This window comes from Rhinoderma darwinii, chromosome 5 (assembly GCF_050947455.1).
Source record: "Rhinoderma darwinii isolate aRhiDar2 chromosome 5, aRhiDar2.hap1, whole genome shotgun sequence".
Lineage (NCBI taxonomy): Eukaryota > Metazoa > Chordata > Amphibia > Anura > Rhinodermatidae > Rhinoderma > Rhinoderma darwinii.
This window is the reverse complement of record NC_134691.1, coordinates 318,135,627-318,149,384: the sequence shown is the minus strand read 5'-3', so window position 1 is coordinate 318,149,384 and position 13,758 is coordinate 318,135,627. Positions and strand designations below refer to the sequence as shown.

The 13,758-nt window shown below is 39.0% G+C and overlaps 1 protein-coding gene across 2 annotated transcripts in view; it reads left to right on the top strand.

Annotated features, from left to right (window-relative positions):
* GPR158 (G protein-coupled receptor 158) overlaps nt 1–13,758 on the top strand; it is a 195,534-nt gene that overhangs the window by 130,271 nt on the left and 51,505 nt on the right. For both annotated transcript variants that reach the window (XM_075827531.1, XM_075827530.1), the window contains one exon: nt 921–989. In XM_075827531.1, the coding sequence (XP_075683646.1) occupies nt 921–989 (69 nt within the window). The remainder of the gene's footprint in view (nt 1–920; nt 990–13,758) is intronic.

Sequence of the window (13,758 nt, the reverse complement as noted above, 5' to 3'; positions counted from 1 at the left end):
CTTTGCTTCGGAGGCCAGTGTTTCAGTCCATTACCACACTAGGGCCACATGTGGGATATTTCTAAAAACTGCAAAATCTGGGCAATAAATATTGAGTTGCATTTCTCTGGTAAAAACTTCTGTGTTACAGAAAAAATAGATTAAAAATGAATTTCTGCAAAAAAAAAATGAAATTTGAACATTTCACCTCTACGTCCTGTGAAACGTCTAAAGGGTTAAGAAACTTTCTAAATGCTGTTTTGAATACTTTGAGGGGTGAAGATTTTAAAATGGGGTGACTTTTTGGCGGTTTCTAATATATAAGGCCCTAAAAGCCGCTTTACAACTGAACTGGCCCCTGTAAAAATAGCCTTTTGAAATTTTCTTGAAAATGTGAGAAATTGCTGCTAAAGTTCTAAGCCTTGTGACGTCATAGAAAAATAAAATGACGTTCAAAAAACGATGCCAATCTAATGTAGACATATGGGGGATGTTAATTAGCAACAATTTTGTGTGGTATAACTGCCTGTCTTACAAGCAGATACATTTACATTTAGAAAAATGCTAATTTTTGCAATTTTTCACAAAAGTTTGGTGTTTTTCACTGATAAATATTGAATTTATCGACCAAATTTTTCCACTATCATAAAGTCCAATGTCTCACGAGAAAACAATCTCAGAATTGCTTTGATAGGTAAAAGCATTCCGGAGTTATTACCACATAAAGTGAAATATGTCAGATTTGAAAAAATGGGTCTGGTCCTGAAGGCCAAAATGAGCTGGGTCCTGAAAGGGTTAAAGATTCATTGCATTGTTTATAATGTGCTGTTTATCTTTCTAAATTCTATCTATCTATCTATCTATCTATCTATCTATCTATCTATCTATCTATCTATCTATCTCTATCTATCTAATCTAATTGTTTGACTTTTATTTTCTAGAGCATCAGGGCTTCAGGACTCATCCTACTGGAGACCATTTTGTTTGGATCTCTTCTACTATACTTCCCGGTAAGTGTATTCATTCACAAAACTAGTGTAAATCTGCTGTTAGTGTATACAGCTTGTATAGAGAATAACATATTGTGAGGCAGCAACAAGGTAATTATAAAATAAATAATTTTAAGGTCTTGTTCAGCATCAGCACAGGAAATTGCACATAAATCAACTTATCATTTAAAAGCTAATAACTTACTAAAGGCTAGTTCATATCGCATTTATGCTGTACGTTTAGCGTAAGCTTTAGGAAAGCTAAGCATGTCCATAGAGCTCCATTAACCCGACAGAGACCAAAAGATTGTCCTTTCGGGCTCTGTCGGGCTGATATACCTTCGGTGTACTGTACGTTACTTTACCTTTTTTTTGAAGGATGGAATAGCATAGCAAACTATGCTAATCCATCCTGAGCGATCCCGCAAAATAAATGTATACCACGCTGTATACAATTTTTTAACATGGGAGCCAATGGATGATGGATGTCACTCTATGACATCCAGGAAAACAGCAGCACAACCACAAAAAATTCTTCAGTGTGAATGGACATCTCCCCAAACATGGGTGGTGCACGCAGCAAAGAATCCCAGGTCAAAGGGAGACAATCAATATGCAATTGAAGAAAGGAACTGCAGCACTCAAGATAATCCAAAGAAGTGTATTTTATTTATTCACCAAGCATAAAAACACTTGCAACGTTTCAACCCATGAATGGGTCTTTATCAAGCTTGATAAAGACCCATTCATGGGTTGAAAAGTTGCAAGTGTTTTTATGCTTGGTGAATAAATTAAATACACTTCTTTGGATTATCTTGAGTGCTGCAGTTCCTTTCTTCGATTACTCTATGACATCCATCACAGCATCCATTAATAAGCTCTCAACATCACTTTCAATATATAGACAGTGTTCCCAGGAGCTTCCCAATGCCGGAGTCCCTGGGAAGAGCATCGGAAAGCACTCTGCAAACAGACTTTGGCCTTGGGGAGGCTCCTAAAGGTTGGAGTCCCCAGCCAGAGTGCTTCCGATGCTCTGGCCAGGGACTCCAGCATTGAAGTTCCTGACATCACTATCCATATATGAAAAGTGATGTCAAGTGCTTCCACGAGCACAGCTCTTTAGGTATCGCTTTGCCTGGGGGGTTTGGTTCAAATATCCCTACGTATACCTCCACAGTGGAATACGTTTCAGACTCTTGGAGGTATACGTCGGGAGTCCTCCCTGACAGAAGGCTATAATGTGATGTGAACAGGGCCTAATGTATATCTTGATTCCCAATTCAGCGCTTTTGTGAGATCATATCCTCCTCCCCAATTATACTAACTATAGGGGTGCGCTTACAGAGGGAGCAGGAGATAAGACAAGCCCATGTGTGAAGTGACGTGTCAGCACAGAAGGGAGGGGGAGTACTGCTCACAGTGCAGAGAGAAGACACTGAGAAACTGACGAGTTTCCAGCAACGGGGGAGTAAGATAGGATCGCACAAAAGAACTGCAATGGGAAGCAAAATGTATATTAGTAAGTAGAGATGAGCAAATTTCCCAAAATTTGTTTCGGGTCTGATTCGGTTGAATTGGCCATCTCATATTTGTCTAAATAAATTTTTCCAAAATCGAAAGTGTCCCAATTGGCCTGAAAACTCGTATCTTACTCTATGATGTCTTCTAAGACTGTATTCAAGCAAAATACAACCCCTTTCAAGCTCTTTAATGCCAAGCCAGCATGTTATGTCAAAGTGACAGCAACTTATGGGTAGAGGGAGAGATAACCGCAGGGCATTCTGTAGTTTGTAAATGGGACATAAAATAACCCTATTCACATGCATTGTCTGCGGAATTACTGCAGATTTTCTCCGCATCTTAGGCTGCTTTCAAATGGCCGTAATACATCACTTTATGGCATGCGTATTACAACCTTAACACCAGGATTTCCCATGATTCAGCTGAACCGAACTTAGATCACCATAGAACCCTTTCAGGATTTAAGTTCAGTAAAACTGCTTAAAAGCAGCCCAAGAAAATGCTTAATTTTTCAAAAACCAAAGGATATGCTAAAACTACTGTAACAGGAAAATAAATTTGGAATGATTTACCAAGACTAGTGCTACCAATTCATGATAACCCTTTCATATTCCAAAAGACCTCTGAAATATGAGAGAAGAAATCTGATTGGTTTCTATGGGCTTGCACTAGTTTTGATCTCTCTCAACTGTGTGCAACATTTCATAAATTCGCATTCAAGAATATTGCGGATCTAGCGGCAAAATTGAGATGCAAAAAACATGTTTATGCTTTCCTATTGGGTATCAGTAATTATAAAGTTGAAATATAAAATATGAGCCTGTATGTTGTTCTATTTTAGTTCTCCATAGAAATGTGCTTGACATTCAGACATGACATTTTATACAGCAATATCAATGCATTTTTTATTGACCGAAAATAGGGCCCTGACCTGAATGGGAAAGTGCAGCTAACGCTAAAAGGGCTAATAATGAAAAACACGAGCATTTAGAACTTTTCTTCCAGGCTCCTAATTATAATTAGACCTTTATAATTACTTTGTAATTACTACCCAGGGTTGTAAAAGTGAAAATAGATTCCTTCATTAAGACCATGGAAGCCATTGGGAATAAGAAAGGAAGGTCGGAGAAAAATTACAAATAACTTAGGATAGAAATTACACTTCCTAATTGACAATGACTTTGATGAGATACAAGTTGAATAGTGACCTTTTCCCAAATACCCTGCACATTGTAGTCACTACTGAGACTAATTATGAAAAAGTGTCTGTCGTGAAATATATCATAATACAGTTTTTAATAATGATCCGTATATCTTAATCATATGCAGAAAAGCAGTTTTATTTCTATATTGATCTGATACTTTCTGACCACAAATGTTTTTAAAGAAAAACTCTGGCAAATTTTCATAATCAGTAAAAAAGAGCTTCTAGGTAAATGTAACATACAGTACCAGGGCCATTATAGGGGTTGTCTCATAAAGACAACACCTGCCTTGATGCCCTATTAGGGCATATGAACATCATAGAGGGGGTCCGCTGGTCGGGAAAGCCTCTGAGATAGAATGAAGAGCCACTAACAAGCAGCGGCAGCTGCAGGGGAATGTCTGACCTCGACCTGCAAAATCAACTGTTTTTCAGGGACCCACAGCAATCAGCCAATCACAGTGGTGGCCGCTTTCTAAATGGAGATGTTGTTGAGGAGACAACCTTTACTATTCTTTTACTCTGGACACCCAAATGCAAGTTTCCAAGGTTCATTGTACGCTATAGGTCCTTAACACCACCAGAAATAGCAAAATGGCTACATGTTACTGGGCTGTACAAATGTCATTCTCTAATCTGCAGCTATTAGCTAAAGCTGCACCTCACAGACTTCCTGCTCTCCCCACCTCCATAATATTGGTAAACCTGATAGTTGGTGGATTTCTTTCAGATAATTCTTTTTGGTCCCATTGCAGGATTAAGCAGCTAAACTTGAGCACAGAGTTCTAAATATTACCAGTTTCATATGCTGAGTGCATGCAGTTGGCAGGCAGAACAGGAAGTCTGTGCGGTGAAGCTTCAGCCAATAGCTGACGAGCAGGAAGTGACTTCAGAGAGACAGATCTGTCTAACATAATTTTATTATTCGGAAAAAGGAAACATGGCACTCGGTAAAATTTTTATTATTCAGTTAGAGGGGTTGTCTCATCAAGATCTATTAGGGCATTTGGATTTCATAAAGCTGGTCCCCTACTTTGTACTCCCGTTTATTAGCCAGAGCATACTATTAAGGAGCAGCTCTCCTTGACCTGACCATCCATGTATTACACGTACATTTGTTTGAATGGTTAGCATGTAATATTACTTTACCCCTGCTGATGCCACTGTTGAAAATATGTATGGATTTCCCTGACGATTATAGTATATGTGGTAGGACCAACCACGATTAGCTGATAGTCAGGCCAGCTTCAATGTACAAAGGGGTAGTCTTCATGCAACAACTTCATAATTTGACATGTATTTCCACATCCACTACTTTTCTTTTATGTTGTAGAGGGCCATTTGGACCCTCCTAGTCATAGAAGCCTGTTACTGTATCCTCTGCACCCCTATAGCTACATCACTGGTCCTGATGACATTTGTTTATATATGATGTCCACCAGGGGTACAAAAACTAGATCATTTGTGCAGATAGTGTGTCTGCACAGGGGTCCTTGGTCCAGCCTCTTAAAAAAAAAATGACAGCACTTCTTACTAGTTTGCATGAAAAAGACGGAATGACGGGGTGGTGACCAACAATTCCAATTGGCTGTTGGGAGACCAAGAGGCCCACATACAGTTATGCAGAGGGGCCTTCTGCTGTCTATGCCCACCTCTGACGCCCACTATGTATTACTCTATAAAAAGAAGGTTCCAAGCAACAGAAGAAGTGTGTAAAATGCATGACAAATTATAATCAGTAATTCTATGATCGACATTTCTTTTATATACTCGGACTCAATGTAATGACACTACTAACTGCTGATTGGTTGATAGAAATTATCCTCCTTAGTTCAGCATTGTCAGGGCATGCCAGGATTCGTAGCTCCCTGACAGCTTTAGGGTAATACTTGCCTAAGTTTACTCTACTGAATATTTAGCCATGAACACTTGGCATTGACTAATCATTGAATAACTTTCTGTGCAATGACATTTAAAGTAAATCACTCCATCACAGTAAGTTTCAACTCAGCTATTTTTCCAAGTTTTGAGAAAAAGTGAAAGGAAACCGGGTTTTTGACACATTTACTATATTTAGAAATAAGCCAAGCTGCCTTGTTCTAATTTGAAAACGTATTCATTGTGAATCCAAAAAGAACGAACGATGAAACCAATCATATGATCTACTATAGTCATTTTCAATTCTAATGTACCAAATCCCCTATATCTTAAAGAAGTTGTTGTACAGGGTAAGAAAACAAAATTGCTGTATTTTTCTAGAAACAGTGACACTTCTGTCCATGGGTTGTGTCTGGTATTGCAGCTCAGTCCTGTTGATATGAGTGGGGCCGAGCTAAAATACCACATATAACCTGTGGACTGGTGTGACACTCCATTTGGAAGAATGCAGTCATGTTTTTCTAATCCTGTAGAATGCCTTTTACTTGTCATTTTCAGTCGGGTCTCATGAATTCTTCTTTTTTTTTATTGAAGGAACTCATTTGTGCTTATTTTACATCTCTAGACGGATTTTTTTTTTATACCAAAAATTATTATTAAAAACCACAGACAGACTGGCTTGGATATTGATAAAGTTAAGGGCGGTTTAATAAATGCAAAATACCAAGAATGAGAAGTTGGCGAAGCTTCGATAAAACCAAGATGAAGCCTGCCTACGAAAGTTATGCCAAGATGATCCCTGGTCTTTGTGAGCGTCCAGATAATTTGACTCTATATAACACTGCATAAGTAATTGGCGTCAGTAGTGGAGATAAGGACCTGAAAACAGGGAGAGGGGTTTGTGTTCACATTTGGAAGAGCAGGTCCAACTAAGCACATAAGTAAATCCATTCTTTTAGGGCAATGGGAAAAGAAATAGAAGGCAAGATCACTGTTGATCGACACCGACAGAAAGTCAAAGCATCATTATTTCTAAGTAGTTCAGAAGGAGGGCCGGACATACCTGTGCAGTTGCACCAGGGCCGAGTAAGTATGGGGCCCATTGTCACCCTAAAAGCAGCTTCCTACCGTCTATTAGTTTGCATATAAGGGACTGAGCTGTTAACTTTCATGGCTCACAATTACTGGGGGGATTGTTAGAGAGACTTGAGGGGATGGTCCATGATGAACTTTTTTGAGAGCAAAGGCCCATATACTATTCTCACACAGGGACCCTCTGCTGTCTGTGTCCACCCCTGTTCAGAAGTTAAGATACAGAATTGAACACCATACTGCCCCATGAACTGGATACTTTGAAGCGGGTGGATTAAAAATGCAGTAGTAGAGGTATCCTGCCTGGGTAATCATTGATCCTAATAAAGACTCAGAAATAAAGACAAATAAAAACTGAAGAATCATTCATAAAGAATCAGAGACCAGGGCTTGACCAGAGTGATGATAATAACTACCTTAGCATGTTCTGAAACAAATCATCACAACCGGAGTATCAGAGTTAATAAAATGTATTGAGTCACAAAAAAAAATGGCAACCCTCCAACACATGTACATGTAAAAAAGAATAAAAACTTTAAAGAGTGGTGACTTGCGTAAAAATAGTCACATACATAATACAATGGAGGCAATTTTAGTTTTATACGCCAGTCTTAATCTAAAGAAAGTTGGTTTAAGATGCGTCTGATTTATTTAAGGTGCATGCTAGTGTAGGCGCATCTCTAGACATCCGTGCGGTATGAGCTGAAGTAGATATAAGCTATAATTACACTCATTTTATGGCATAAATTATAGTAAAATTATTTTTTCCGGGGTGGCCTCCTCCGCTAATCTTGCCCATGGTAAAGGTGGCGTAAACATGGAAAAATCTAAAAAAAATCTTTGCCTAAAGCAAGTTGAGAAAACTGGCATAGAGGCCTTCATAAATTCCTCCCAATGTGTATCAGCTATAAACATATCAAAAACAGGTGTTCTAGATGTGAATTCTTTTACAGAATGCAAAACACCGTTAAATTTATATCCAATAAGAATCAACCACATTGTAGACATAAGCAGTCCATACACATTAGACGTATGTTGGCCAAACCCACCGAGTTCGGCGGGACCAGCATATCATCTAATGTGTATAGCGGCTTTTCCCCGATGTCAGGGGAGAGAAGTGTCGGGGGAATGTTGAATTTCAACATGCCCGATCCTTGTATGAGGGACATGTTGTATGAGGGAGTAGGAAGGAATAGCTGTCGACCGAACGGGTGTTCGGCCGACAGCTATCTAAAATGTATGGAGAGCCTTACACTCAACCAATAACTAAATGAAAAAGGCATAAGGTTTAAGTTCATAAGGTTTATAATTTCACAAATCAGAACTGTTTTAGTTAAGTGTTATCTCTTTATGCTGATAATAGAAACTGAAGGCGTAAACAAAATGTAATATTGTATAGTAAGGGTAAATAAGTCTAATGAAATTGAAGAGCTCTATTCATCACTACCAACTTCAATGCGTTTCTTTACCAGTCAATGGCAGTCATTTCATGACCAGATAATGAGATTCTTTCCTCATTTACACACAGGTTCTTTGAACATAATCAGCAGAAATAATTCACAATATTTAAAAGAATTTTTTTTAATCATTAATTGGTTAAAGAGAAGAAAAAAAAGAAAATCTATGGAAGTGCTGAATTGTACATTTAAGCTTCCTTCAGAAACGGAGAGAAAGCGCAAATTTTTGTTATCTTTCTGTTTTTGATCCACTTAACTTTTTCACTTGACGACAGAAAAGTAGAGAAGACATGAGCTAATGAGAAACATATAATCATTTATTCGTTAAGGGCTTATACAACTATTGCGAAATAACTATCCCTAAAAGAGTTTGGACTTTTCATAAGAGATTTGTAAACTGAGATTGAGTAATAAGTATTTTACCCACTTTTTCTGTGCATTGGGGTCAGCATAATCCAAAACTGGGGCAGACACAGACATCAGGAAGTCCCAGGGTAAAAACATGATGTGGGCCCCTTGTTATCCAATGGTTCATCATACACCACCCTTTATATCTCTTTAACAATCTATTAATAATTAGGAGCCATGTAATTCATTAGCTTAGTTCCTTACATGCAATCTAATAGACAGTACTGCGACTGCACATAATCCATATTTGGAATGTCCGACCCTACTCCAAAGCCATTCTGATTTTTGTTGATCTCATTTTCATGGTTCGTAAGGGAGGTGTTTATTGAAAAATGGACGTGACCTTGCAAAAATGTAACTGTTTTTGTATAATTGACTTAGGGCTTGTATTAGGGCCAAAAGTCTGTGTCACAGCCAACTTGGCATATCTTAAAGGGTTTGTATAAGTCTAGAAAAAAACATTTAAGTACAGTTCTGGCCAAAAGTTTTGAGACTGACACAAATTTTGGTTCATCACAAAATTTGCTGCTTCAGTTTTTATAGTGGCAATTTGCATTAAAGGGGTTGTCCACTACCGGACAACTGAAGACCTACCCACCGGATAGGTCATCAGTATAGCATCAGTGCGGGTCCGACAACTGGACCCCGCACCGATCACCTGCTCCGGCTGCCTGATAGCACTGGATCTCATTGCACAGTATGCAACGTACGGAGCCGGAAGCAGATAGCTCCATACATAGCATAGCGACCATGCTGCTGAACTGCAGCTCTGGTCCTATTCACTATTCAGTGGCCAGAGCCATCTGCTTCCGGCATAGATGTCCGGTGCCTGGAGGCAGCCGGACCAGCTGACTGTCTTTTTTCATGTAACAGTACAGATCCATTCTGTAGCTTAAACGGCTCCTTTATCTCACTCCTTAATTGTATTGAAAAGAAAAAATAAGCTGTGAAAAGTACAGGTGTTAAATATAGCAAAGGAAATGACAAGAAAGATATTTTGAGATTTAGTATTCAGTGACACATTCTCCCAGGGTAACAGTCCAATAATAGAAATAAAAGAATACAGCATAGGTGATTTTGGATTCTTTATATATATATATATATATATATATATATATATATATATAGTACCGTGCAAAAGTTTTTTTTCATTACTTAACAAAATACAAAGTGAATGAACAGTAGAGAAATCTAAATCAAATCAATATGTGGTGTGACCACCCTTTACCTGAAAAATAGCATTAATTCTTCTAGGTACACTTGCACACAGTCATGGATTTTGCAGGATTATAGTTAAGTGTATGATTAACCAATTATACCAAATGAGTGATAATGATCATCATGTTCCAGCTCTTTTGAGGAAGCACAAAGAAACGGGCAACTTTGAGGATTGTAAATGCGGTATTTGGCCAAGGAAACTTCTGTTCAGAGAAGTCTGGCCAGAAGTGGTCTTCATGAATTGCGGCCAAAAAGCCATACCTTCAATGTGGAAACAAGACCAAACGACTAAACTATGTATGGAAACATAGGAACTGGGGTGCAGTAAAATGGCAGCAGGTGCTCTGGACTGATGATTCAAAATTTTTCATATTTGGCTGTAACAGAAGGCGGTTTGTTTGCCGAAGGGCTGGAGAGTAATCAGTGTCTGCAGGCAACAGTAAAGCATGGTGGAGGTTCCTTGCTAGTTTGGGGCTGCAATTCAGCAAATGGAGTTAGGGATTGGTCAGGATTAATGGTGTCCTCAATGCTGAGAAATACAGGCAGATATTTATCCATCATGCAATACCATCAAGGAGGCATCTGATTGGCTCCAAATTTATTATGTAGAAGGACAACGACCCCAAATATACAGCAAATGTCATTAAGAACTATCTTCAGCGTAAAGAAGAACAAGTGATGATATGGCCCCCTGATCTCAACATCATCGAGTCTGCCTGGGATTACATGAAGAGACAGAAGGATTTGAGGAAGCCTACATCCACAAAAGATCTGTACTTAGTTCTCCAAGATGTTTGGAACAACCTCTCGGCCGTGTTCCTTCAAAAACTGTGTGCAAGTGTATCTAGAAGAATTTATGCTGTTTTGAAGGAAAAGGGTGGTCACACCAAATATCTATTTGATTTCTGATTATTCACTCTGCATATTGTTATTTGATAAAAAAAATAAACTATTAACACTTCTATTTTTGAAAGCATTCTTACTTTGCAGCATTTTTCCACAACTGCCTAAAACTTTTGCACATTTGTAAATACAGTACATATTCTTTTTTTTTTTCATTAATTTTAGAAAAATAGGGACACATAACATACAATATGACCATAAGGCACCTGCACCCGTATTTTTTCAAGAACTAACAACAATACGTTAAAAATTTTATTTTGAGAGTTATGTCTTTAATTTTGGATTAAAGCCTGCCGCACACATTACAATTAGAGTAGTATTGATACATATTCAAAAGAAGAAAAAAATTATGGAACTTAATGGAGCTATTATAATACTATCCCTTCACCAAACACCATCTAGTATCAGCTGTTTAGACAGGCATGACAGGGAACACAAGGAATTTGGAACTCAACATGAGAAAAATTGAGCTGTGACCGCTTTTTTGGAAGTAATTACTGTTTATATTAGTATGCTATAGCAGTTATAGGGGGTGCAGAGTAAGCAGTTACACCCAGGCCTTGTTGCCTGAAGGGAGCCCAAAGGAGGAATCTGTATTCCAATAAGCACATGGTAGGTGAGGGGGTCTGTTACAGATTTTGCACTGGTGTTCAGGAGCTTCATGTTTCATCTTTGATGATGTTTACTCTTTAACTCACTAGATTTACCTGCAGTCCCATAAAGCAAAAAATATTTACTGTTTGAGATACAACCTCTATGTATCCTGTATACATAGAAGCAGTATCTTGCCGTCTAAACCAAATGTGTCATTTCTGCAGGACTGACTACTTTGGTGAACGCTGGTTCTGCTTGTCAATGTTCACCTTTTAATTCCTTGTTTTTGATAACTTTTCTCATATATCTTTATAGTGGTCGGAGCTTAATTTTTCATATAGAAAGCTCCAAATCCTCTGCCTAGACTAAGAATAAAAACATAACATTTTGTCTGTCTGCTTCCGCTACTATGGGGAGCATGGAAACTTACTGCATACTATGAGCTCAAAGTATAAAAGTATGCAGTAAGTTCCTAAGCTTCCTTTAGTTGTGGCTACTGGTACACAAAATGTTTTTATTTTGTTGTTTAAAATTTTTTTAAAAAAATAGGTCTATGTAGATTTGGAGATCTGTACCAGAAAAACAAAGTTCCGACCACTAAAGATAGTCGGAGAATTAGTTCTTGGACTGAGGAATAGAATCCAATCAAGTAAAAAATAAAAGATGGTAATGTGCAGAGCCCGGGGCTCTGTTAGATTGGTAAAGGGGAGTTTTTGACAGCGAATGGGGATTTTCTAAAATGTAAAACCAACTATTACAAGAAAAAGCATCCATCAGAATAGTCATTAAAACAACCAAAAATATTTGAATACATGGCAGCATTAGTAAATAACTCTCATTGATTTATTAAGAAAATCCAATATAAAACCAAATGTGAGACTTCTGGTTCCAGTGCTGGGATGTGAGGACGGAGGAAGGTGAGCTCCCCTACTCCTGATCCCCCGGCCGTCTGTAGCCACACACCCGCAAAACTACATACCTCGGCGGATAGCTGAAGATCTGGAGACAAGAAGCAGTGAGTGTATGGATATGTCCTTCGCAGAGGCAGTCGTACCTCTACCCGCCCGGCCGGTCATAAACCACATAGCACGACCTCGCACAAAATGGCGGCACCGCACCAGACCTCACCTCCTCAGAGCAGGCCTCAGAGTCCAATACCTGAGGAAGCTCCTGATATCATGTCAGCTGAAGCTGATTTACCGCTGGATTACAGAAAATTGGCAATAGAGGTTGCAAATCGCCTGGCCCCTGATATTAGGGACTCATTAATAGCTACAGTGACGATACTGCAACAAATCCAGACTGAGGTCACCTCACATGGCATCCGACTTGATGAGTTGGAACAGCGTGTTGGTCTTCTGGAGCTCCTAAATGCCGAGATTACCAAAGAGGAAGTGGATGGTGCCATTAGAACTTTGAAAAATGCTAAGGCCCCGGGTCCAGATGGAATGACTGGAGAATTTTTTAAAGTCATGAGAGAACAAGTGACTGAAACTCTTGTATCTCTCTTTAATAACGCCCTGGGATCTGAAGGGCTCCCTCCCTCGGCAGATACGTGGTACATCAAACTCTTGTTGAAATCAGGTAAGGATCCACTATTGCCAGAATCATACCGACCCATATCACTCATCAACGTAGATGCTAAACTTCTCTCTAAAATCATAGCGGATAGGTTGACGGTTATAATGCCTCTCCTCATAGCCCCAGAACAAGTGGGAATTGCGCTTACCAAACTTATGATGAGAAAAGAAGAGGGAGGTCTCAACTTCCCCAATATCAGAGGATATAACTTGGCATGTCTGAACAGGCACCTACTGGATTGGAGGCATGATACAATGTATCATTCTAAAATCACCCTGGAACGACAACTAGCAGAGCCCTGGAATCTCATGGCACTGGGAAATACAACCTTCGCTACTCTTCCGACCGCTATTAAGGGATCATCCCTTTTACGTGACATCATCATTACATGGAAAATATTACGTAAACACTATCTCTTATCAGATTTCTAAGTATATGACCCTGTGGAAACACCCAGAGTTTGAAGTGGGACGATCTAGTAGATTACTGTCATCCTGGAGGGATGAGAGTATAAGGACACTGGGCGACTTATTCCATGATCAGGAGGAGAGGTGGCTGTCCCTACAGGAAATCCGATCTACTTTTCATTTGGACCACCAACAGTATTTGCAGTATTTTCAGATATTATCATACTGTAAAAGTAAATTCATTGATATTGCCAGTGAAATACAATCTAATTTGTTTGATTCTTGGTCCATGGGCTCTCATAGGAGATCCATATCTCTTCCGTACAGCATTCTATGACCATCACTACTTAAAATGTCCCCCAAACAGGCCTTTAAGAAATGGGAAACACTGTTTAGTATGCCAGGTATAGAAAAACATATTGAAATGGGGTTGGTAGATTTTCGTGCCCATGTTATTAGCGAGGAGTGGAGGGAAACCCATCTGAAGACCATTCATTAGGCAATCTATGCGTTTACTTTGCCCCTTC